This window comes from Pogona vitticeps, chromosome 1 (assembly GCF_051106095.1).
Source record: "Pogona vitticeps strain Pit_001003342236 chromosome 1, PviZW2.1, whole genome shotgun sequence".
In the NCBI taxonomy this organism is placed as follows: domain Eukaryota; kingdom Metazoa; phylum Chordata; class Lepidosauria; order Squamata; family Agamidae; genus Pogona; species Pogona vitticeps.
Genome location: NC_135783.1, coordinates 190,487,221 through 190,514,207, shown reverse-complemented (window position 1 = coordinate 190,514,207; position 26,987 = coordinate 190,487,221). Strand labels below are relative to the sequence as shown.

Below are 26,987 nucleotides of genomic sequence, written 5' to 3'. Positions count from 1 at the left end.
GATTTTTCACATAATTGGGTAACTATACTATCACTTCCATTGAAACTTCACACGCAGAGGGTTTTTTTCCTAATAGTACAGGCCGTATGTGTATGTTCTGTTTCTTTTTGGTTACATCTTGAACACTTAACTGTGTTCCAACTGATAGTTTTTCGATTCATGTAGTGCAGGGGTCTCAAACATGTGGCCCGAGGGCCATTTGTGGCCCGCTGGACGATAGTTTGCGGCCCCTGCCTTGACTGCCCCCCCAAAAAACCTCGCCTCGCTCGCCAACTCTCTCCCAAGACAGCGCCTCTTGCACCCTCCATCCGGAACTGCAGCCTGCCAGCCAGCCAGCCTGTCTGCCGGCTAAGGAAACTCCTGGGCGGCTTCCTCGGGCTCTTGCTCCCCTTGGCGGAGAAACGGATGCGGCCCAGCCTCACCCAGACTCTGCCTCCAGCGGCCCCCAGGTAAATTGAGTTTGAGACCCCTGATGTAGTGTCAAATAGCACTGAGATAGAATTTTATGCTGGCTGACTTTAGTAGTCTCAGTTTTGAAAATAGTTAAATTAAATCAGGTTCAGACTTTCTATTTTTTTTAAAAATTAACCCTCTGTACTTCCCCCATTTCCTTTGGAATAAATTGGATGGTATTTCCATCATTTGTGCAGTAATCTTACCTTTATCTTAATAAATAATACAATCTTTTCTCAAGTTGATACCGGCTGCTACTTCTCCATGTTTTGGACAGAGCTTGGTGAGTTATCCAGAGCAACTTACAACTGTTCCATTTAAGTATGGCTTGAGGATGCCATTATATTCATTCTTCATAAACATAATTTCTTAACCTTTTATTTCAGAGTAAGTAAGAACTATATATCTGAACTGGTACCAGCTGGGTTCCATTTTTTCAGTTTTATCAGCTATTACTTGCTATAACATCCTTTCATCATAATTGTAATTCTCACAATGTGTGATATCTACAGGGAAGCCTGGCTCAGTTTAACCTTTATTTTTAAAAAAGATCATATCAAACGTAATAATTACATCACATTAAATCTTTATTTTGTTCTTGACATACAGTTAGTTGTGGTGCCAAATTTAATCAAACTTTGTTTATTGCAGTCACAAAATTATTTTTAATTGTTTATTTACACCCACCAGTTCCCATTCCTTATTCTAGACTGTGAACATTGTTTTGGACTATAGTTTTAAAAAGTCTGTGAGTTAGGACTTCTTTCCATGATGGAGGTAATATAATTGTCATTGTTTCTTCACTTTTATGTGAAAACATATATTGGAATTGAATTATAAGGATGGTTATGTTACTTGCCTGATGTTGTGAAAGTGTGAAGGCAAGAGGGGAAGGGGACGACAAAGGATGAGATGGTTGGACAGTGTCATCAAAGCTACCAACATGAATTTGACCCAACTCTGGGAGGCAGTGGAAGACAGGAGGGCCTGGCATGCTCTGGTCCATGGGGTCACGAAGAGTCGGACATGACTTAACGACTAAACAACAGAATGTTACTTGCAGAATGGAAAGAGTCCAAGGAGGTTATATATGTTGCGGTACTTATTGGAGGAAATGATTCCTAACCTTTCGTCACTTGGTGTTCAACTGCAACCCTGTCGTTGCAGTGCATTGACTATGTTAGTTATGAATGATGGTCATTCTGTCCAGTGTATGGAGCACAATGCTGGGAATCACTGGGTATCTTAAAGCTTTTGGATTAAGAAAGCTTTATATAATTTTTTTAGAAAGTCATCTGTTAGAGTTTATCGAACTCGAAATAGCTTTCTTGACTTCATATTTTATAACTTGGTTGCAAGAATGATGATCATCTACTAAGAATTGTGGCGTTGTCAGTTTTTCTTGAATGCCTGAAACCATGCCTAAATTTAGTCTATGCTATATATTGTAGTTGCATGAAAAGAAAACTTTCCTGCAGTTTTTGTTGGGCTGTTAGCAAAATGTCAGTGATTTGTTCATAGTAATCCAGCAAGAGGTTCCTTGGGATGAATATTGAACATAGTCCATTAATATGTGTTTACAAAGTGGTAGGCTTTGGACATCTGGCCAAGGCTGATTCAAAGCTACTTAGTTCTCTGAGGCCCCCCCCCCAAAAAAGGCTGCAAAAATACACAAAAGTGAATAGAAATGTTGGGTGAATTTTTTTTTCAACTAACATTCACCACCACAACAAATCCAGCAGACTGGCTTAAGGAGTGCAAGTGTGGTCTTATGACATAACCGTTCTCTCATTCAGCAGCTTCATGTCACCTCCTAGCATCTGCTGCCTGAAGCAATCACCTCACTCATGGCAGGGCCAACTCTGCATCTAACCTACTGACTAATGACAGTGCTGATTTAGAATTACATAGTATCTCATCTTGTATTCCAAGCCATGGAATAACTGCTGGTTGAAAGCAGCACATCATTTGTGATATAGCTGATGGTTACATGCCGAACCACCAAGTTGTGTTCCAAACCAGGTAATAAAAAATTGCAGCAATATCACTAGGCATCTCTTCTCTTTGTGGGTAGTGATAATCTCATTAATTATTTTCTGAACTGTTCTCTTACACAGTTTGGAGTTGCTGAATTGGATTGATCTTTCTTATTTTGCTTCTTTAATATTATAGTAAAGGTAAAGGTTCCCCTTGACATTTAGTCCAGTCGTGTCCAACTCTAGGGCGCGGTGCTCATCCCCGTTTCCAAGCCTAGAGCCAGCGTTTGTCTGAAGACAGTTTCTGTGGTCACGTGGCCAGCGCGACTAGACACGGAACAGCGTTACCTTCTCACCAAGGTTGTACCTATTTATCTACTCGCATTTTTACATGCTTTCGAACTGCTGGGTTGGCAGGAGCTGGGACAAGCAATCGGAGCTCACTCCATCGCATGGATTCAATCTTACAACTGCTGGTCTTCTGACTTTGCAGCACAGAGGCTTTTGCAGTTTAACTCGCAGCGCCACCACGTCCCTCTCTTTAATATTATACCTACATGTAAATGATCTAGACTCCCTGTCCAGTTTTCCATACCACTTAGTGTTAAAATTAAACTTTCTCAAAGGTAAGTCATAAAAAAATTATTTAGTCATGAACAGCTTTGTTGTGCACCTCACATAGAAACGTAAAGGATCCTAATAATCATTTCTGACTTATTTCTTATGTTACTAAGAAAAAAAGTTGAATTGCATTTTTTTAAATACTGGCAAATACTGCTAACATGTAAGTCTCCTGAAGAAATGCCTGGTTTTATTTAAACTAGCTTGGCTAATTAAAACTTACATATCCAAAAGTAATTATTTCTGTGTCAGGAAAATCTGCCACACTTTCCACATTTGGTAGTTCTTTTATGAGTAATTGACCTATAAGAATATACGAATATTCTTATATATCGAATATATCATATTTCCATTATAATAATTTCTCTTTTATAATTTATATTGCCCAAAATTTTTCTCTGGAGATGCTGCAAAAAGATCAAGTGTGATTCTCTCATAATAATAATTTTTCTCCTTTTTTCAAGAAAGAAAATCTCTAGTAGTGAGGTAGTTTTACATGTCCCTAGATTATTTGATCCTCACACACTGGAAAAACATGTAAATGCGTTATGTTTAAATCTAACAATTTAACAAGACCTTCCCCCTTTTTTCCCAATACAGTGAGAAGAATGAGAGAAGACTAAAAGTGGACTCATAATTTGTTAAATTCTTTCGCCTAAAAAAAACCCCACTGCATGTATTATTGAGTCTTTCAAAGTCCTCAGTGATTGTTAGACATCCTTTGTTACTGATACTACCATTTAGTCTTTTTCAAAAACAATGTCCAAATCGCTGGTTTGTTCATAGTAATCCAGCAAGAGTTGCAGGAAAGAAACCTTCGGACATTGGTTTTTCTGACAGTTTGAAGTGTAGATGTTGTATTGTCTACTCTCATGCACTCAGGCTCACTTTTCCTTCATTATCATTTGCCATTACATCCAGATAGGGTAAAACACAGTTTGGGTGAACCATAAATCTTACCAGTTTCAAATCAGAGCTGGAAACTGCAGTTTGAAAAAGACATAGGCATCCAGTTCTGCGGTGGAAACAACTATGGTTTATACAAAACAATTTGCCTGACCTGCACATTTGAACCAGGAAGGGTAGGTGGAAACAGAAATCATTATTTATTTTAATATTTATTTAATAAATCTAAACCAAAGTCTACTCTGGACGGCTAACAACACATTCATAAAAATAATAACAGTATAAAATAAAACAATGTGCATGAGAGAAGACAATGTGCAGATTTTAGGCTCATAGATAATCAAACTATGGTTTTGCTTTTTGTTCCTAACATATTCTAAAACATCTAACTTCTTTTCTTGAGTACCTCTGGAAGGATATTGGTGAACACTCTCAAATTAATGACTGGATCTCAATGGTGTTCTTTTCCATTCTTTGCTAATGAATCTGTTTCCTCCTTTACACCGCAAAGTATAAAATATCTCTGTTTCATGTGCTTCTTGCTAATGACATATTATTTATATTGTGTAAGGAACCCCAGTTGCTGTCATGGCCCTTTCTTCTTGTATTCAAACCTTAATTGGATATTTGCAATATGGGTTCATTTTGCTCTGCTTCTTCTGAAATTTGCCCTAATACTTTAAAGTTTACTTTTTGATCCTTGCTGGAAATTTAATATGTCATCTCTGTGCATGTCTTTCTCAGTGCAGATTCATGGAACTATTGTTCTTTGGGTTTCTTCTAATTTTCTACTTTCCACTTCCAGTTCATAGAACCTTTTCTTGGTCTTTTATTTCCTTGAATGTAATTTTATAACATGAACAAACCTCCATTAAAGAACTGCCTCCCCTCCATTTGAAAGTCACTTCTCTGTGTTTTTACTGTTTTGAAGAAAGGCTTCAAATGTGAGGAATGTATCTTCTATTTAGTTTCCTCTTATTACTGACCATCATACAGTGTTAATAATGTATGTATCCTGATGCACCAAGTTCTAAGTAAAACTTGTGGAAGAAAATGAAGTACTAGATGTTTTTCTCTTGCCTTAATAGTTCATCACTTCTTGTTTTGACTCATGCTAAAGACTAGTGGAAATCTTCTGCCACTTTTGTTCTGTTTTCTATGTCCTTCTATTTTAAGGGCCTCTTGTTTTTAATGTCTGTTGGTTTATATATCCCCCTTAGTCCTCCGTGAGGAGCCTACACCCCAAAAAAGGTCCACTGGTCCACGCATAATGATTGGAATTAAGATTTCTTTCCTGCAGCTCAACTTTAATAAACAGATCAATAAGTTAACTGCAGACTGCTCAAATAATACAAGACCTCCAGTAGTCCACCCTGGTTGGTATACTATTGGGGCAGTCTGCAGGTCCTAAGATGAGATGTGGCTACTTCACCTTCCCCGTGATAAGCTTCTGAGGTTCAAAATGGTCGCTGCCACAGTAAAAGCATGTCATATGCCAAATGGCTTGTACCTTTGGCTCCAACTGCTGAAGGTGATCAAATTGTCTCTGCCTTCTCCAACCCTGCAACTGAGTTGGAGTCAGAATCGACAGGGCTGGTTCTGTGGTTGGCTGCTAGCATTTTCTTTGTTTGACAGCATTCCTTGGTTGTCGCGAACTCTGTGTCCCTTGTTTATTCCCTCACAAAGGTCCACAGGCGTGTTCCCATTATGCTGCCACCAGTGGATTGTCTGAATCTACAATACCATTAATGTATGGACACTTGTCTTGTGAACAACCAAAACGTATTTATTGAAGTGAAGCAGCATTTCAAACAGTATTAGAAATCTTTCAGGTAATCAAAGTTTGTTGGTCTTAGCTTACCAGTTCCCTCATTTTGTTTCTCTTTGTTTAGAGTTTCATAAACATATCACCAACCTATCACTTTCTAGCTAATTTTTTAAATCTCCTCATCAATTCCCTAACCAGTTCTTAACTCATCCCTATCTCACTGCTATTTCTATCTGATCCCTCTCTGACTCCTCCTCCTGCAGCCAAGCCTCATATATCAATTGACTTCACCTCTCCAACTCTCTCATAAGGCTCATGCAAATAAGCTCTTGAGTGTGAGTGGCAGGAGCGACAGGGCCAGTTGCCATATTGGTCAACTGTAACTTGACACTTTCAGTACTTCCTTAGATGACTTTCCTTGGGGTCACTCTGGTGCACCCACCCAGGTTTCTTTTTCCCTTCTTCCTCTTCTCCTCTTCCTCAATCCACGCCTCTCCCCATTTTCTCCCTGCCTTTTTATAACCTTTGGATCCCCTTCCTTTCTTCTAGATCCTTCTGACCCTGATTCTCCTAGCTGGTTGTCACCCTTTCTTGAAGGTTCTTCAACCCTATGGACTTTCTGCGCAAGTCCATTCTGTCACATTCCCCTCCACCACCCCCATTAAAGAGTCTAGTGGGGTTGACAATTTCAAAGCAGACTACGTGGCCACCTTCCAGGAATAGGGTAGTCCAGGGGAAATCACCTGTGGGATAACCAGGGTGGAAGGCACAGGGGATGGCCCATCACCAGACCCCTCTGGGTCCTCCTCACAATTGGATTCTCCATTTGACTTTCTGCAGGTGACCTCACCAGTTAACACCTTGCTGTATGAGCTCTGCGTCTGTTGTAAAAGAGGTTTCCAGAAATAATTCAGAAGCCCATCGCTGTCTAAGAAACTTTAGGCTATCCAGGCTAGGAGTGGGATAAAATGTTGTTTTCATTTCCTCCTATGGTTATTTTAAAAAATCTCTTCCCGCTGCCCAACAAAATAGGAAATTTGGAGATTTTTGCAGATTTTCCAAAAACAAAATGGTCTCACAGATGTACTTCTGGAAGGTGTAACAGGTACAGCTGTTCTTAACACGGAAAGAAATTACATGCCTGGCAAGCAAGTGATAAAAATGAGCCCCCTCCCCAAGAAAAGATGAGTTGACAGCATGAATGTAGTTTGAATGCAAAAAGATTCAGACCCCAGCTTTCAAGAGTTAAGCACTGAAAGCTGATGGACAAATCTGTCTGTCTTCTGAGATTTGTTCTTTTAAATCTCAAGTTCTTTCCATTCTGAATATGTGTGAATCCTCTTTAGAAACAGAGTAAAATAGAAGTCTTGCTCATTATCCTAATCTGTAACTGATCCAGATTTTCTTATCTGGTCAGCATCAGTGGCAACAGGTATTCAGTTACATATGGGAGTCACTGTACAAAGTACCTTGGCTGGCCTTATACCCAGGCAAGGGCAAAACTGCTGCTTTTTTGATGATAGACTCTACAGCTAATGATGCAATGCTTCAGGCATTCCCCCAGCCTGGTTTGATTGCTTGGAAAAGAATTTTTAGTAGCTCCAGTACAGGAGTAGGGCAACATTTTACACTGATCTGGTGCCTGATGGTCTCTACACACAGTGTCTCTTATTTATCTGCAAAGACACATTTGCAAAAATAATGTCTCATTTTTGTACCCCTACCATGATGGCTGCTGCATCCCCATACTGTTTTGTTTTATTTTAGCAACACATTTTGTGTTGTCATTTTATCCTTTGAGACTCTAGTCTCTATATATTCTGAATAAATCTGTCCCTGGGATGCACCATGTTTGAATTCACCCAGAGGCCAGAATTCATTGCCTGGACAGGCAGTGACTGAGCTTTTAACTGGTAAGTATTTCATGGCCAAAATCTTTATTACATCTTCTGTAATTCCAATGATGTAAATGTCAGTGTTGAATTGCTGCCAGTTCCATTGTTAGTGTTTTGTCACTCACCAGTCATGTTGACATGCGACAAGCTGAACAAGTGCTAGCTTCTTAGTTGGTGGCAGTTTGCCACTGAAATTTACTCCATTACAGCTGAGGTGTAAGTATATAATAGAATTCCAACCAGCATGATTTCAGATAAAAGTAGTGAGTAACCTCATATTTTCTTAGGCTTTATCTATCATTTGTTCTTTAGTAAAATTTTAAGTGTGAAAATGATCAAATCCACAAAGGGTTGTGTTTTCTAAATGGCTGTAAATGCTTGGACTCCATGGATGATGGTTATACAGTGGTGCCTCGCATAGCGATGTTAATCCGTGCAGCAAAAATTGCTGCAAAGCGATTTCGTCGCTATGTGATTTTAAAAAGCCCATAGAAACGCATTAAAACCTGTTTAATGCGTTCCTATGGGCTAAAAACTCACCTTTAAGCAAAGATCCTCCATACGGCTGCCATTTTCGCTGCCCGGTAAGCAAGGAATCTGTCCCTAAGCACAGCGGGCGGCCATTTTTTTACCCGGCGGCCATTTTGGAACCGCCGATCAGCTGTTGGAAAATCATCGCTATGCGATAATCGGTAAGTGAAACAGCGAACCGATCATTGCAAAGCAATTTTTCCCCATAGGGAACATTGCACTGCGATCGCTTTTGCGGTTTTGTCGCTAAACGGAGCGCCCGTTAAGCGAGGCACCACTGTATAGATACCAGCATGAATGAAAGTTATGACATCCTGTGTACCAGGAGTGGGCAACATGATAGTCTCCAGATCCTGTAATGGCCATCCTTATTTACTGTTAGCTTGGCTGACTAGATTGATGGAAATTATAGTCCCAACAACAACGTCTGGAGGATCATATTGACTGGAACTGTAGACACTTGTACTGCATCCACTGCTTCATAGTGCCAAATACTTTATACAGTTGTCAAGAAGCTTAGAATGAACAAACCAAATTCTTTCTTACACCTTAACAGCTAGTGTGGCTGGCTGGATTGCTCAGTGGTTTGGGTCTCTGGCTGTGGAGCCAGAGGTGAGGAGTCTGATTCCCCACTGTGCGTCCTGTGAGAAGAACCAACCTGTGCAGCCTCAGGCAAGCTGCACAATCCAAGGGTAGCCATAGAAGGGAAAGTTGAAGTATTCTCTAGATGGAAAACCCTGAGAAAGGTTGCCATAAGTCAAAATTGACTTGATGGCAGGTGATGATGATTATTAATAGCTAGTATGCTGTATGAAATCGTTTCAGAAATCCAAACAGTGGTGCCACATATTTTTGAAAATTAGAAATTCTGTCTATTAGAGCAGGGGTAGGCAACTTGTAGCTTTAATAGATGTTATTGGATTGCTGCAGCTATTATCTCTCATCTTCGGTGGTGCTGGCTAGAGCTAATGGGAGTTTCGTTATAACAATACTTGAAGGATCACTTATTTCCTACCCACATTCTGCGCCCTGTTTGTCTGATGCTGTTTGAACAGGGGCCAGTGTCCGCTTTCTGCTCAGTCAAGGACAGTGTATTTATATTCTGTCTCTTAAACTGTATTTTCAAAACTGTTCTAAAACAGCTCAGAACAAAGGTGGAGGGGGGGAGGTGTTGCTTTCAAAAAGACTTGCTTGATCAGCGTGATTTCAAGTTAATTCTGCCTCTGTGCTTCCAAAATAAACTCCATAGAAGCTTAGCTTTAGCAGTTAATGCAAGAGCCAGCCTCCAAAAATAAAAAATACAGTAATAGTATTGTAATGCCACTTGCATTTATAGGGAAGTGCAGGATTTACTGGGAGGAGGGGAAACAGGTCTACGGTGAGAAGTTTTGACGATCTGCCGCCTAGAGCCTCATGGCGCAGTGGTTAAACTGCTGTACTGCAGCCAAAACTGTGCTCACGACCCGGGGTTCAATCCCAGATAGCCGGCTCAAGGTTGACTCAGCCTTCTATCCTTCTGAGGTCTAAAATAAGTACTCAGCTTGCTGGGGGGGGCAATGTGTAGCCTGCATAATTAACTTGTAAACCACCCAGAGAGTGCTTGAAGCGCTATGGGGTGGTATATAAACAGAACGCTTTGCTTTGCTTTAGAGAGCCATAAATGTATTTGAATCCTGAAAACGAATCTGGTGTGGATGGAAACGTTCATGAAAATGTAGCAACTGGAACGCTTGCACACTTTTGAAACTTTTATTTGGTCCTGATACAATGTTGTTTTTGTGTGTGGAATTGATGGAATCCCTTTTGTGTGTATGCTTTGACATTATACAAATGTCAGTTATTCTGACTGGATGTTGGGCTGGATGGTTCAAGTAGAGGGGTGTAAATATATATATATTTTAGGAAGACATACTGTATATGAAAATGGACTTTATCACTGCTGTGTCAAGAGGAATGCAGTGTTATCTTACACTGTGGAACTGTCCATTTCTTCCTACATTCGAGCAGTTTTAGATTTGAGCTGATGTTGACATTTCTTTCCTGTTGAACGAGGCATGGATTATGGGGCTTGCTTTTCCTGGAACGATGTGCATTTGCTGACATTTCTGCTGTGTACTTGCGTGCAGACACAGCCCAATACATCCACCCAGACTATTATTAGCTGCTAGCCCTGTGTTGCTTTTTTAAAAAAAGCTTTTTCTGTTACAATACACATGGATTGTTTTGTTTATTGTCAAAAGCCGGCTGTAGGATTTGTCAGTTTACAGCCCAAGCTGCAGAAAGGCTTGATCTTAGAATGTGGAAGCTGCTTTGGTTTGGCAGAGTAGCACTGTTCTAATGTCTTCTGTACCAGAGAGCTTATACTGATGATATTTTACAATCATGTTTGCCTTTTGCTTGTCTTTATATTTGACAAGAGTTTACATGGGACTGAGAGGGATGTGAGGCTGCCCTAAATGCAGTACTGATCCAGTTTCACCAGAAGCCCATTCACTTCAGACATGGCAAGATCTATTTTTTGCATATTGGCGTTAATCCTCCCATTGAGCTGGATTAATGAGGGCACATCCTGTTAACAATAGGTGCAAAAACTCTGTAAGGACAACAGCTGTTGTGGCATTCTGCTTCTGGATGCTTACTCTTATGTGAGTACAGCTCACATATTTATTTATTATTTATTTATTTATTCATTTCAAGTATTTTTATCCTGCCTTTCTCCTTAAAAAGGACATAGGTGCCTGAAAGGAGACAGGACAGCCTGTGAACCAGCCCATGTGGTTAATATGCAGTTGTGATGATGACCCATCTGATAACAGACGTCAGACAGGGATTAAGAATAAATTCAGTAGACACCACTTTGCTGGTATCTCGTTTCTTAAAGAGTGGCAGTAGGTAGAACAAAATGCTATCACATCCTTCTCTTTGGGGAAGGCTTATACGAGTGCCAGGGCTCTGCCAGTTGTGAAACCCTTTTGGAAGGCACCCAGCTGATTTGGAAGAAAGACTGTTGTTGAATGAGGCAGACGTCAGGGTCATTTCATTAGAGCCATCCTCTGCCCATCCTTGCATTCTGGCGTCAGTGGTTGGGGAAGGATCGTGACCATCTGCAGCAGAAAGTGAGATAGGTTAGCTAATCTGGAGAGAGAGGTGGTGTGAAGGAGTGGTAGACCCAAGGAAGAAAGTACAGAGTGAGCCGTCCCCTCAGCTAGAGCCGTCTGAGTGGGAGAGAGATATAGAGGTAGGGAAGACAATAGAAAGTGAGGAGTTGAATGAGGAGGAAGGGGGGGGAAAGGGAATCAAAGGGGAAAGCGGAGAAGATTGAAATCTGTCTAGTGAAAGAGAGGGAGAAGGGGAAGAGGAATTAATTTTGCCCATGTGGGAGGAGGTTATAGGGGAGCAAAGTGGGAAGAGACATTTCAGTGTACCAAGGAGAGAGGAAGAAGGAAGGTCACTCAAGGAAGGTGATTCGGCCAGACCCTTCAACCATCCACCGCCAGAGGGAGATTGGGCCAGGTACCCTTGTTGTGGGACAATATGTGCAGTCCAGAATGCTCCGCTGAGGAAGCCCACCAATCAGGAACATTTTGGGCCAGCCCCTCAATGAATCTTGTCAATTTCCAGACAGAGTTATTGTCTTCACAATTTGGATAGTTACCAGATCTTACTTGTTTTGAACCAATAGAAGTTGTTGTAGACTCACCTAACGTTAAACTAAATAAATCTATTAACATTCAAAAAGAGCCTCAGTCGTCCTTTCCCTCCAAAAAGGAGGAACTGCTTCAGATGTTTAATGAACCCAATCACAGGTGGAATGAACAAAATACCTGCACATTGTTCAAGAGTAATGTTGCTAATGTTGTTTTGTTCACTCTGGGATGTACAGCTTCCACACTAAAGATGCTGGAGTGCAGCTACAAACTGCCAGCGTATTTCTTGGTGACAGATCATGGGAGCTACAAACCAGCAACATCTGGAGAGCCACAGATTTTGCCAGCTCTTGCTTAGCTGCTTTGTACATGTCAAAATATCAGCAGGAGGCCATAGCTCCTGGCTGGTGAATGTTTGTCTCTTGCTTTGCCCTGATGACACAGCCAAGAGCATCTCAGGAAACCAAACATTTATATGGAGGTGTTTCTCTGTGTCTCTTCAGAGTGATCAAGATTAGGAGCCACAAATATCTATATTTAGTCAGAAATTTAGAGGACAGGTTTTTTCTAAAGAGGCAGGGAGAGATTGCTACTCAAGGTGGGCATGCTGATACCCTAAATGCTAAGCCACTGGGACCTTAGGCATTAAATTATTGGGGATTTAACCCAGCTTTGAGCAACATTAATTTATTCAAGGCATTTCTTGTATGCATAGCAGTTCAGAATCTGAGGGACGAGTGAACTGGCCTCCTTTGAAACTAGGAAAGGAAATGTGTATTTTAAGTGAAAACAAACGACAGGCAATGCTAGAAATAATTCCCTTAGGGACTTTGAGTAGCTTTTTTGAGATTCTCAATGGCATAACGGGATCTGACTGTTCCATAAAGGCAGCACTCAATGCTGTGTGATTAAAAAAAGAGCTAATTTCAAGCATCAGTCTGTGACACCACCACCCCAATATGATTTTAAAACCAGCAATTTGAGGAGGGAAGGACACCCACTGCTGTCATTATCCACTGGTGTGTGTGAACCGGGTTTTTCAACTGCATAGCACAACCACTGATGCATTATCACAATTACCTAAGAAGAATCTTCAACGGGCAAGCTGCTTTTCCAGCCCCTGGGCAGTCCATGTGTAGTGAGGTTGAGGCACCATGTTTCTCTGTCCCTCTGATTAAAATGTACAATTCAGGCAAAGCTGAAGCATCTAGCGAGCTGCCATATGTAGAGTCAGTTCATCTCTAACCCAGTATTCTCAGCACTGACTGGTTGCAGCTCTCAAGGTTTTCAAATATGTAAGATCTGTTTCTTAGCCAGTCCCAGAGATGTCAGGGGTTGAAACCTTGCATGCAAAATGTTTGTACTGTCGCCGAGAAAGTCTGCATGCAAAGGATGTGCTGTGCTGCTGAGACCCCCTGGCTCTTCCCCTCATGTATTACTTGAATTTAGTCAATGAAGTACATCCCGGTTTCATCACTGCCCAATTTAACTTACGTTAACAATCAGATGGTATGTCCCAAGATGCTGACAGACTGCCACTCCTCTCTTGCATCAGATCCCTCCCCCAAGCCCATGGGTTTTGTGGCTTAACCTTTTAATCCTCATTAACTCGCACGTGGCCTAATGTATAATTTGTTTGTTACATTTCTATCCCACACTTCCCTCACTGAATTCAGGGGAAACAGCCATGGCTTTCTTCCGCCTTGTATTCAGGGTTAGGGAGTGGCTGGCCCAATAGTTTTCATGGCTGAGGTCCAGACTTCAACCTGGATCCTCCAAATCCCAGTTCAGCACACTAGGCACGTGTAGCTTCATCTTCTCTGAAAGTCCCCTTCTTTATCCTCACTTCTCTCATCCTGTGATCCCTCCCCCCCCGTTAGTCCTGGAACAGGTTGTCATAACTTTGCAACATTTCCGAGTGGAAAAAATCCTGTGGTAACAGAGTGGGCTTTGATGTAGCTCTTAAGTTTTTGGATCAAGCTGTTCCATTTCTAACACTTGGATACAAAGACAGACTGTTCCTCCGAGAAGAATACAGACATCTCACAGCATATGCTGGTAGGCATGTTTTTTTTTTTGTCCCTCAGATATGCAACAAAACATGGTGAGACCCATCCTATTCAGTCTCTGACTGATTGCCTGAGGAGATGGCTGGATCGTGGATTTTAAGCCTAGCCTCACGATCCCAGTTTGGTCAGGGATTGAGTAGATGGCCTTGATTCAAGTTGTGATTTCTCAGATACCCCAGAGGAAGAAGATGGACTTACAAGGAAGAATTATCAAAAGGGCAGGTTGCATGAAAGTTTGCTGCAAAGCATACTGATACTACCAGTGTCTTGTTTCATCCACCCTCCCCACCTTGAGCCTTAACAGTAACTTTTCACAGGGATTTCATCGCCTCTAGTGGTGCTAATTAGCAGATATTCATAGAGCTTGGGAATTAACACTGTAGCACACTTGGTGAACAGGTTTATAGCACATTAGTGTTTGGTATCAGAGGAACAGAGTAGGCATCTCATGGTTAACATCTTAGTTTTGTTTAGCTTTGATCATCCACAGTGGAACTCCGAACATTGGTGATGAAAGGATTTGCACTGCTGTTGTGATCAAAACCATTGCCTCCTGCTTTCCTACCTCCCACTTTGTATCTGGCGTGACCATCATCTATCTAACTTAACTTTATTATTTGTTATTACTCTTGGTTTATCACTAGTAAATGCTGCTACATGTTGAAGTATATGTTATAAATAAGTATATTAATTTATTGAAGTGTGGCCTACTCTTATAGTTCTGTACCTATTGGGTCAACCTTGGTTCCTCTTTCATGTGCTTGAGAAGGTGACAGGTTTTTCCAAAAGCCCGGACTATTTTCTCCTGCTTCTGTGGAATGAATGATATTTACCCTGAACCTACTACACTCCTGAGCTGGCTGGATAGCTCAGTGAGTTAGGTAACTGACTCCAGAATCAGAGGTTGGGAATTCATTTCCCCACTGTGTATGCCAGAAGAGTCTGCCTGGGTGGCCTTGGGCAATCTGCACAGTCAGAGGATGCTTCCAGAAGAAGGGAATGGTCAACCACTTCTCAGTATTCTCTACCTAGAAAACCCTGAAAAGGATCGCCATAAGTCAGAATCAACTTGATAGTGTACAATTATTACTGCACATCTACAAAAAAAATAACATATTTGATCTGGAACCACTTTTTTCTTGCAATTTAAAAAACGTGTATATCTGAAGGTTACAACACTTTGTAGTTGTAGATTAGGAAAGAGATATGGCAATTGAATATCTAAAGATCAGCAAGCATTGTATATATATATATATATTATTTAACTTACCTCATTCTCCCCGTAACACATTTGGCTTCTTCCAGCACCTCATCCTACATCCTCCTTTTCCCACTCTCTTTGTGAATGTTCACCTGCTGTCTTGTTTTAAAAAGAGATAATGATTGTAAATTCTCCAACACTTTGTCTTGTGTGCAGAACTACATAAACTGCATTTTTAGTAGGAGACTTACATTTCGCTGTAAGTGAAGGAATGATTGGAAGTTCCAGGTGTTTGTTTTATCTAAGAGTTTTAAGATTTGGGGGTTTGAACCTACCCTTCTTTCCCTTACTTAGAGTCGTCTTTGGCGTTCGTTGGTTGATTTTGAACTTAACTGGATTAACTCCCCAGTGTTCCCAAAAGTGGAGAGGGAGTGGCAAAAGCTAAACCAAGAAGAAGCAAGGCTTCTCTTTTTTCAGAACCAAACATGTGTTCATAGACCCAGACAGATAGGCATATGTCTTTGCCATCAGAGAAATTTACAGACTGGTGGGATTTTGGCCAGAGGTTATTTAATAAGTAGGGCATCTGGGAACATTTGATCCTTGTGAATTCACTGTTATCTTAGTTCCCATGTTTCCCTGTCGGTTTCTCGCAGTTTTTGTTGTGAAACATTCAAGGACTCATTTATCTCCTACCTTGTGTTGCAAAGAAGCAGGCCGCATTTTAACTTAGTCTTGCCAGTTATCATGTTCACATCCTGTAACTTCCTATACCCTTGACTTCTGTTCATGGTTTTGAATACTGTTTGTCGTGGGCAAGAATCAAAGGAAGCACTAGGCAATATCAGTTGCTTGTGATGAGGTGATCCTCTGTCCTTCTGGCCCAGAGCAGCCCATGCTGTTGGGGGTATTTAGGGCTGAACAAAAAGTGTCTGTAGAAGTACAAAGGAGCCAGTAAGGCTTGCACAAGCCAGATTGACTGCGCCTTTGCATCTCCCAAGTTTCCCCATCCATATGTGCTGCATTATTGTCTACTATAGGTTGCCAGAACTATTTGATGGGAAGTCTGTGTGCAGGAAATAACATCCAGTGGTGTAATGTGGTCACAGTTCAGAAGTGCAAAGCTCAAAGTAGGCAAAATCAAAGTTTAATAGAATCATTTAGACTTAAACCCAGGCTTAAAACCACCTGTAGAATTCCTTGGCCAGCCTGGTTGTTTTCCATACTGCCTGGAAGATCCTGGCAGTTACATTCTCCAAAAGTATGTTTTCCAAGTTCTGCAGGAAATCCCAAACCTTTAGGCTTAAGTGCCCTGGAGTGAAAATCAACAATGCTTTTCTGAAAAGTGAGTCATCTCATCCTTTTTTTGTTTGTTTTACTTTTACTTTTGCTTAGGTCCACCTTAGGTAGATGTATGGGGAAGTGTAGCAGAGTGCTGCCGCTCAGAAACACATTTTGTGTAACAAGGCAGTGATAAGTGTCTCTGTAGAGGTACCATTGAGCTGTCCCCACATCCTGAGGGATACTTGTCTTGCCTGTGTCTAGTGGAATGCCTCTGCGCTCCTTTCCCAGTTGGTCTCTTGCAGAGGGATGGGTGTGCGTGTGTAAGAGCATAGGAGGTCCGGGAAGGGCCAGCCTGCAGGGGGAGGCAGAGAATTTGTAAAACAAACAAACAAAACCATCTCTGTCCTCTTCCCAATTCATAGAAATCTCCACTGGAGGAAAGTATTTTCTGTGAGTGGAGGGATGCATAGCTTACTTGGAAACTGGTGTTTGGAATCAGTACCAGAAAACAGTCTTCCCTGAAGCCTCTGTTAGGGTTCCCCTCTTCTGTTAAGAGGACAAATGGTGTCCGCCCACTGGCCACGTTGTTGAGATAGAAACTGTGTGGGAGAGAAGGCTGGGACAGAAAGCAAGGGCCAGCCTGAGAAGAAGGAACACAGGAACCCACACGGGACAGCCTGTCTCGGCCTCTGTTGCCCTCTACAGACAGTGATGTGTACTCATTACTACAAGTGTGGTGAACCGCATCTTTTTGTGACTTTGAGGAAATAGAGCTCCTAGTATACAGGTGGGACACCCTGTGTGGTGTAGTAGATAGAGTGATGGACTAGAAGCAAGGAAGCCTGGGTTCCAATCCCCGCTCCACCATGGAAGCCCACTGGCGAAGCGGAACTGCTAACCACTCCTTAAGTACCTCCCTTACCTTGAAAGCCCTATTAGGGGCACTATAAGTCAGTTCCAGCTTGACGGCACACAAACAGCATGCAGAGACATAAAACCTAAGCTCGCATCATGTGTACTCTGTGATGCAGATTTTGAGCAACCCCGGGGCCTGTGTTTTTGGACAAGCCATTTGGATCTCACTGACGTGACAGGACATTGCAGATAAACACTGCCTCAAACAAGAGTTACTATGGGCCCAAATAAAGCATTGAGCACCTTTTGTTTAACCTACTTTCCGATAAAATGTATTTTTATCCCCCCCACCCTTCATTGTGATTTTAAAATAGAAAAGAGCAGTGTAAGAGCAAGCTAAAAACGTGGCTGTATGGGGGAGGGAACGGCATGGGATTTTAGGTTACCTGGCACTAAAATAGCCTTCCTCCCCTGTTGTTTGCTATCCTTTTCAAGTGCCAAATTTGGATCACAGCTACCGGTTAGGTTGCTTTGAAGTTGTCCTGATATATCTGGGGTGCCTCAGATATACACAGATGTTAAGGTCACAGACAGATTGAGAGGAAAGTTTCAGGTGTTGGTTAGGATGTTTACACTCCCCCTCCAAGGGGAACAGGAGAAAAAGAACAGCCCTATAAATCATTTTTCATTTCTTTTTTCTTTCAGGTAAAGTCTGTAATTAATCTCCTGTTCGCTGCATATACGGGTGATGTGTCTGCACTAAGAAGGTAAAATCAATATGGATGTGAAATGTTTGCTTTATGTTGGAGTAATTGAGACGTCTCTGCCATATAATCTCATTTTCTCTCATCTAGCTAGTTTTAAGAGAGGCAGTGGCTGATAGACCACTTGCAGTGACGCCCACAATAGCATACTCTACCAGTAACCTGTTGGACTGGGAGGATAATTGCATCTCTTTTTGACTACAAGCCCCCACAGCATCTTATGGTTGGCTTTAAAGGACTAAAAATATCTGGAGAGCTGACAGTTCTCCACCCAAGCTTGGGTGTCAGAAGAGCGAATGGGCTAATTGTTATTAAATGAGTAGTTTGGGATACATAACCTTATGTAACATGGGCATTAGAGGAGTGAAATTCCATAGTCTCAATTTTTTAAATTATTTTCATTATTCTGATTGTTTTTGAAATTCTCTTGTTTTACTAGTTCGGAGCCAGAACAGGTGGAAATGGGCTGTTATATACACCCCCCCAAAAGCCAACCACGGAATAGTCAGTGCATAGAAACCAAAAAGGGAAAAAAAGAATCAGAACTACATGTGGGCATTCACTCAGTGTAACGGAGAACAAGCAAGACCCTATAGCCCTATGCAGAATTTTGGTTGCTCACATATATAGAGAAAAAGGGGGTACCCGTAGGCTTTTAGCACTCCCATGCACTCAACTGCTTTTCCTTCTTGGTGACACTGAGTACAAAGCCTTACATACGGCTTTTCAGCTGATAAAACAGGTTTTCCACCCATGGGGATTCAATAAGCAAGTTCAGCAGAACACAGTTCTGGAAACCCTTAATGGCTCTTTCACTAAATGTCCGAAGATCATAAAAAGTTTTCACCCACATCCTTCTCTCCACTTCAATTTGAAGCTAGCATATGGAAATACCTTGATATCACTTTTGTTTGGTCTCTATGGCCAGAAGCTCATTGCTTTATACCCGCTCAAGTCAGACAGTATAAATTACTGCAGCAAATTGTCACTAATTAAGAAGTTGCGGCTTGCATTTCTTATTGCACACCAGATGAGTGATGAGAAATATAAGCATCCACTTCTTAACTAGCAGCAGTTTGGTCCTGCAGTTTATGATGTTTGACTTATGCCACCAGAATGCAAATATTAGAATTCTGGCCATTGTTGCTTTTCTTTCTAGTTCTTGAAAACTACTTCCCTAATCTGGAGCATCATATGGAACTGTGACATAATTGATTTGTAGTACTTTTAAAAGGCATCTTGTTTTCTTACGTAGATGTGTTAAATCAGTAATGTCTTAGTGATGTCTAGTCTGTTCACTAATGGGACTGGAGTGTGGGTTAGAATTCAGATCCACCGTGCGAAACACATCTGCCACTCTAGGCCCCATGGATCGAAGAAGCACTTCCTCTGGGACACTAGTAAATTAATGATGACCCTGCTTTGAGGAAGGCGCGCACACATTTGAGAATCTTTGAACCATCCAATTTTGCAGTCAGTAAGGTATGAAGTTGTGCTTTTTTCAATGAAGAACACACCAACTGGAGGAGGTTTCAGTTGGAAAGAGAATGCCCACCCAATTGCTCTAGAAATTGGTCATGGAGTCAGGTGTGACGATATGCATGCAAGCAGCCATTTTTACAGAATAGTCAGTAGCTGCTCAGCTGAGTCCAGGGGCATCTGTGTGTGACATTGAGGATAGACTCCGATTTTAGCTGTCCTTCAACAGACCTTTTGAACATTTCTGCCCTCTTTGAGAAGGAGTTCTTTTTGTATCTGTGTTTTCCCTCTCTTTTTCAGATTTGCGTTGTCGGGCATGGATATGGAGCAGAGAGACTACGATTCCCGGACAGCATTGCACGTAGCAGCCGCTGAAGGTTTGTGACAGTGAGTGACTTGAAGTAGCTGCTCCATTTTAGTACGGGGAATATAATGTGTAAATGTAATTATCCATTTTTGTATTATAGGTCACGTTGAGGTAGTTAAGTTTTTGCTGGAAGCCTGCAAAGTGAATCCTTTCCCCAAAGACAGGTGAGCATCTGGAGCGAAGGTACAGAAGAACATTAACAGTCAGTTAAATCTTGCCAGCGTTGGCTTTGCTAACAGCAGCCTCCAAGGAATTCAGCCTGATCCTTTAGTTACAGCTTAATGAGAATTCTGCCCATTTTAATTAGCCATCTGTCAGTTCTTGTGGGGCTGGGAAACTCTGGGCTTATTTATAAAACAACATGTCTTTATATATTTGGAGTAGGGGAGGAGAATCGAGATGGTACAAGGGATAATAATGATTTTTAAGTAGACCACTGTGCTATATTCACATTTTGTCAGCAAGCATCAAACAAATTTGCAGCATGAGTTTATGAATTAGGAAACGCCCAAGGCATCTGATTTCAGTGAACATGGATACAGCTCACTGTATTTGGTTCATGGTATGGATGAGACCAGGAGAACGTTGAGGCTGGGAGGTCCTGCTGTTAAAATGTCCAAGAGGTGTATTCACCCATGCTGTTTTGGGTTTGTGGAAAAGAATCAGTAACTTCATTTTAACTGTCACATTTAGTTGTAGCGCTTTTAACAGAATGTATACACAGCCGGCTCTGGTAAAGTGAAATGAGTTTTTTTGGGGGGGGGATATGAGTTGTGAGTTTGGACCAAATCTGAAGGGAAAATGCTGCAGTTCCATTCCTGAATGGCGTGTCTTGTCATTTCAGGGCTAAGGGTTTCTGCAATGTAGGGGAGAGTTCTGGTGAGACTCTGAAATACAGTGGTGCCCCACATGACGATGAAAATTTGTATTTAGACATATATTTAATTAAGAACTTTTCCTCTGTTAAATAATTACTTTAAAACATCTCCTTTCAAACTACAGTACATCTTTTGAACATACCTTGAGCCAGAAGGGGTGTCCAAACAGCTATGGAGTGAATGCAGAAGCTGATATATAGTGAACTGTCGTCTGTGCCATCTTTGAGGAAGTGCAGATCTTGTTTTTTAATTATATAATTTGTAAATGTTACCTCCTGAAGTGTCCCATCTGACATAATTCTGAGTTCTGATACATGAAGACAACTAATTTACAGCTGCTTCTTTATATTCTGGGGAATGTAATACTCCAGAACTCAAATCTGAGAGCCTGCTGGGGTGTGATTTGGGAACGTGGCCAATTTGGTTCCAAATCAGATTGGATGCCCCAGTATGCCAGCTCTAGTAACTGACTCATGCGGTTACTCTTCTCAAAGAGCTAACCAAGTTAGCCTGTCTCTCGGTGTGTGTCACATGCATGGAGACATACATACATACATACATACATACATACATACATACATACATACATACATACATACATACATACATACATACATACATACATACATACATACATACATACATACATACATACATACATACATACATAGTGCTGCCTTGGGTTGTTTTTAAGGAGAAATGCAGGATAAAAATGTTTTAAAGAAATACATACTGTATTTTTTGCTCCATAAGACGCACTTTTCCTTCAAAAAAAGAGAGGAGAAAAGTCTGTGCGTCTTATGAAGAAAATACATTGCGTTTGGTTCCCTCTAGTGGTCAGTCTGATAATTACACCTTTTTTACAAGGCTGATCTGGAAGGACGATGCCTCAAGCTTGCTGGGACTAGGCAACATGGCTTAACAGACCCCCCAGTACTCTACTCATTAGTAGTGCTGATCCTACAGGGCATCCGCAGCAGCCTTATAGGACCAGCGCTGCTTACTGGACGGCTGGATCATGTGACCAGCCCAGGCGCTGGGGGAAACAGAGAGAGAGAGAGAGAGAGGAGAGCTCCACGGAGGAAGGGAGAAGACTCATCCAGGTACCATAAATAACATAATACAGAGGAATTCCTGGCTGGATTGCTGACTGGTGACATTAAAGGGCACATATGGATGACTGAAGCATTGTTGGTGAAAAGTAGGATTTGTTTCAGTTGCTCACTGAGTGAAAGGCTTTTAGCTCTTTTGAGATTTGTCATACTATTCAAAGCAACCCACTCTATTGGTATCTTAAACCTGATTTTTTAAATACTTTACACTGATGTATTGCACCTTGGGGTGTCTACTTCAGTCCCCTAATGGTGAACATAATTCAAAATGTATTATATAAAGTAATAGACCTCCTCTCGTGGGACTACTCTGCCTATAGAGATACCATACAACTTTAGTACACTATTTGGTTCAGAATATTTTTTCCCCGTTTTCCTCCTCTAAAAATTAGCTGCGTCTTATGCTGAGGTGTGTCTTATGGAGTGAAAAATACAGTACTTTATATGCAAATCTTTTAAAGTACTGCAATCTTGTTTTTATTCTACAGGTTATGACACTTCCCTTTGTTCTTGTGTAATCAGGAAGGCACAAATCTAACAAGAAATCAGTACATTGACCAAATAATTTAAGATGACCTTGTAGATATGATTTGTCTCAGAGTACCCTCAAGGTCACATCATCAGACCCCCCTGGTCATCGGTGGTGGGATTTATAGGCCAGCATCTGGAAACCACTCAGGGTTCCTGCTCCTTGGATCAAGAGTGTTGTGTATAGATTCAGACAACCGTTGTCTCACCTTGAAATCTCTTCCTGTTGCAGGTGGAACAACACTCCAATGGATGAAGCTTTACACTTTGGACATCATGATGTATTTAAAATTCTTCAAGAGTATCAAGTACAGTACTCGCCGCCAGACGATTCCAGCAACGGAAAAGAAAATCAAACTGTACAGAAAAACCTAGATGGCTTGCTATAACCCTCTTCTGTTCCCAGGAATGGAAATTTACCTATTTAATTGTGGAAAAGCCGATTATGAAGAGTGTGCGTGTTTCTATTGGATAGTGATGTATATTTTCCAGGAGTCTCACTTTGTTGTAAATGTTACAGGCGCTTTTCGTCGTTGCGCACACAGGACAAGCCTAGTTTGTCTTTCAGAAAAGCAAACTCCCCAAGTCTCCATAATGTGAGCAATATTACCTCGTGCTACGTGTGACTGATAAAGAGGAGGGGAAAAAAAAGAATATTTAGCTGTTGCCGATTTTCTGCACTACTTATTTTGTCGTTTTCTGTGACGCTTTACTCCATGAGTCAAGAACTTTTTCTGCTGTGCTGGCTTTAAAAAAAAAGTAGATAAATAAAAGCTGCCTGGAAGTGTGGCTGCACAGAACCGGGCTGCTGCCCTGTGTACATGTATGCGTGATCTCGCTAGGTGTCAAGAATTGTGGCTGGTGTGGATTTAGGCTGGGTGTGTTGAGCATCAGTCTGCACTAAGAGTGCTTTCTTTGTATCCTTTTAATTTCTTACGATACCTTCTTGCATCATGTAATTCTTAAAAATATAGACGAGTGACTGCAGTCAGTGGTCTAGGATTCACTTTTGTTCCAAGAATTTTATCAGGGAATTTTAAGGTTTGTTTGACCAAAAAGCATCGATGAATGTAATCAGATCATCTTCTAACATCACAGTTCAGAGGCGTCTTTCATATCTTCCATCACCGACCCCTTCTCTCTCTGTATGGAGGTGCTGATAAGAGTCTTCAGACATTGAAGTCTGCTGCCTCCTCGTTTCTGGTGGAGTTCTATGCATGCCACTTGCATGTGGCTAGGGTGTGTTTCCTTTCCATACCAGGGGTTGTGCTAACGGAGCATCTTCTAGTCATAGAGCCACAATTACATAAACAGTGTGATCTTTCTGAGAGTGAAGCTCACCTGATAGTTAAAGAGGCCTGGTGCCTTGATTTGATTCCAGCAGGCATCAACAGTGTTGGTAGCAAAGGGCACTGACAATAGGGTTGGGCTTACCTGGAAGTAAATGGAGTCTCTAGACATTCTAACACCTGAGCAGCAGATGAGTGTGGTGGTCTTCAACCAGCAGATCAAAACCCCACCCTCACTTGCAGGCATTCCTAAAGATCTCATCCCTATCATGGTTCTATTTCCTCTTTCTGTTACTTTCCCCTCCCCTTTTATGAAACTGGAGAAATAAATGGTGCGAGTGGAAACTACAGGCAAGAGAAACAAGATGGCAGCTGCACATTTAAAGCAAGCTGATGTAGGCCTCATGTAGTGGCCTGCCAGAAGGTGGATCATTAACTCTTAAAGATCATTTGCACGGGCAAAGTTTAACTAGAACCTTCGATGTGTAGTTAAAAAGATCTAGATTTGACAGTCCAAATGCAGGGTGTGTGTGTGCACTTTCCACGTGCTTTCGTAAGTGTGCCCACCCCTGCAAACTCCACTCTTAGGAGGCTGCTCGTTCTCCGCACCTCTCAATTCTCCATACTTGGTCTATTTGGCTGGTTGGAAAAATAATTTGCCACTTTGCCTCCAGAGTCTTTAGCCCATATCCTCAGCGATACTGTGCAAGTGCTGCCTTGATGCTGTAGGACTGAAATATGTGAAGGTTCTGAACTGAAACTATGCTTCTTCCTTCCAAATAGATGGACTAGCCTATTGCGCTTCACCTCCTCCATTAAAATCTCCCGACATTTATCATCTTTGTAACCTGTATCAGCCATCTTGTAATTAAACAGTAATGCTTTAGACATACACATATACGCGAACAAATCATTTTGCCCAAATCGTTTGGGGTTCTGTTTGCCTCCCCCCCCCCACTGCAATATATATGAGCTTCTGTAGCGCCATATTTTGCAAAGGCATTTTGTTTTTCCTCATTAGAAGAGCAAGTTGTCTTTTGTAACGTAGGTGTCAGTTGGAGGCAGTTCATTTGTATGTGCACTTTGCTTTTGTTATTCCTCGATGCTGTTCTTTGTTGCTGTTATTAATATGCTTTAGTTATTGAAAGCTGACATTATTTTGCTCCAGGAACTTGAGGCCCACTTTTGAAGTGTAACCATTCTACATTTACCAGAGCACTGGAAGCGGATTGTGTTAGCCATGCTTCATACGCGGCAGTCCGAGACCCTGCTGTCCCATCTTTTTGTAAGAGGTGTTGTGTTGGACTAGTATCCTTTTTTAGCGCAAGAGCAGGACTGTCAATAACTGTTTCTAGTGACCTTCTGAGTAAATTGTGACTGATTTGGCTTGACATTCTTTATTGTAGAGAATAAACCATGATGAATGTATTTTGCTTCTTACGTTTCCCATGAGTTAATCTAAACTTTAAAGTACTTGAGCTGTACCAGTTCTTAAAGTAAGATTTATTTTCAGGATGGCAAAACCAATGGTGTTGAATTTTACAACATAATAAAGAACAGGCATACCAAAAAGTCTTGTTTTCTTATCTAGCCGACTAGGTTTGCTCTTTTTTCCTTTCCTACGGGCAGCCTGGGCTTGTTGTATGACAATGGGATGGTCCCTACAACACAGATGCATATTTGGCAGGAGATTGGTTTGGTGGCACTGTGTTCCTACACAAAAGCATGAGTAACACACAATTTGGAAAAAGCTACTGGGGGGGGGTCACAAACTCTTAGAACCACTGGCCACCCTAGCCAGGAAGTTCTGATCCAAATGGCCTTTTTTTTTTTTTTTTGGCAGTACTAACTCAGTCCCAAGATTCTCTTCTATCACTCTTTGTGCCATCTCTGCCAGCCATGTGTAAGGTGGTACGCTGGAGTGGCTGGACCAAAGTGGACAGCTAAGCCTCCAGGCTGCAAACAAAAGTACAGGAAGTTGCAGGAGGTACACCGTAGTGAATAAAGCACACAAGTGGCGCAAGTCACCATGGTACAGTCTATATCTGCAATCACAATGTGGACAGGAACCCAGAATATACATGCAATCCAGAACGTTTCCCTTTTTGAAGATGGTAGGAGAAATGGTTCTTAAGTCAGCAAGCCAAGGGAGTTGTATGGAGGCCTATAGGCAGAAATGGCAGAAGCTAATGGCTTTGCCTATGTTTAAAGTACCAGCAAGACAGAGGAGAAGAGCCCAACTGGACCTGTGCACCCAAATGGCATTAAAATAACTAGTTATGTTTTATGAACATGGGTTGCCCATACTGGCAAGGTATTGGCACACTGTAGTGAAGAGGGGAGGATATCCTTTGACAAGGACAGCAAAAACTGAGGCCGATGAGAAGAGCCCTGGATAAGACCAAAGCCCTCCTGTATGTAGCATCCTGTTGCCACAAGAGGACACACAGCGATCTTTGGGAAGCCCGTAAAAAGGCCATGAGCACAACGGGCACCCTCGCATCATTCCTCAGCCATCAGATACCTTCAGAGGGGAAGGGAGTCTCAAAAGTGGTGGGGAGGGAGGGAGTGCCACCATCTCTGCAGGAAATACCTTTCAACCTGACTGCCATGAAGAGGGCCGAACTCTCCTGTTCCTCCTTTCCCTCCATCGCCCAGGGGTGCCGCCATGTTACTGGCTTGCGGCTTCTATTACCATACAGTCCGAGCTCATGCAGCAAGGCTAGCCTGTCCCACTCCACTGAAAGAACATAGTGGGAGACAGAGGTTATGCAGAAGCACAAGACCGGAGCCCTTGGTACAAAGTTTTAGCCAGCTAGGTAAGCTACTCCCATTTCCTGCAAGACTAGACCCCTTCTTCAGAGTGCCTCCCGACTGCAAAGCAGTGAAAGAAAGAAAAAGGAACCCCAACTTCAAAGGGGAAGCGGAGCAGGCATGCAATATTCCCTTTATTTTGGGAGAGTTTCACTGAAAAGCACACCTTACATCTCAGACTAGATTGTTATCAACCAAGATAGAAGGAAAACACTCTACATGGGACTGCTCACTAAACAACTATTCCTGGTAATGCGGAAGGCACTGCTGAATTTGCATCGTGTGGCTCAACAGTGCTACGCTGCTCACACAAAATGTATAGCTTCTTTATGGAGAGAGACTGCTACAGTATGAAGTGTAGAGGCTCAACAGGTGCACACGGAACTGCAGTCTGGCAGGCATGAAGGTGAGCAAGTCCACCTATGGACCAACCAGCAAGCAGTTATGGTTATTCCGAACACATCTGCAATAGAAGAAAATACATAATTTCATTTGGCAAACAGGATTCATGCATACGATGAATGTCCTCAGTGGAATTTCTGAGCCTGCA

At 41.9% G+C, this 26,987-nt stretch overlaps 2 protein-coding genes across 7 annotated transcripts in view; one reads left to right on the top strand and one right to left on the bottom strand.

The window, feature by feature from the left end:
* Window positions 1–25,195, top strand: part of GLS (glutaminase) — a 104,158-nt gene extending 78,963 nt beyond the window's left edge. For all 3 annotated transcript variants that reach the window (XM_072979715.2, XM_078393425.1, XM_072979731.2), the window contains 4 exons: window positions 17,912–17,973; window positions 19,750–19,826; window positions 19,917–19,980; window positions 22,567–25,195. In XM_072979715.2, coding sequence (XP_072835816.2) covers window positions 17,912–17,973; window positions 19,750–19,826; window positions 19,917–19,980; window positions 22,567–22,723 — 360 coding nt within the window. In that variant the 3' untranslated portion in view covers window positions 22,724–25,195. The remainder of the gene's footprint in view (window positions 1–17,911; window positions 17,974–19,749; window positions 19,827–19,916; window positions 19,981–22,566) is intronic.
* STAT1 (signal transducer and activator of transcription 1) overlaps window positions 25,112–26,987 on the bottom strand; it is a 59,490-nt gene continuing 57,614 nt past the window's right edge. For all 4 annotated transcript variants that reach the window (XM_078393416.1, XM_078393417.1, XM_072979692.2 and 1 more), the window contains one exon: window positions 25,112–26,900. In XM_078393416.1, coding sequence (XP_078249542.1) covers window positions 26,886–26,900 — 15 coding nt within the window. In that variant the 3' untranslated portion in view covers window positions 25,112–26,885. The remainder of the gene's footprint in view (window positions 26,901–26,987) is intronic.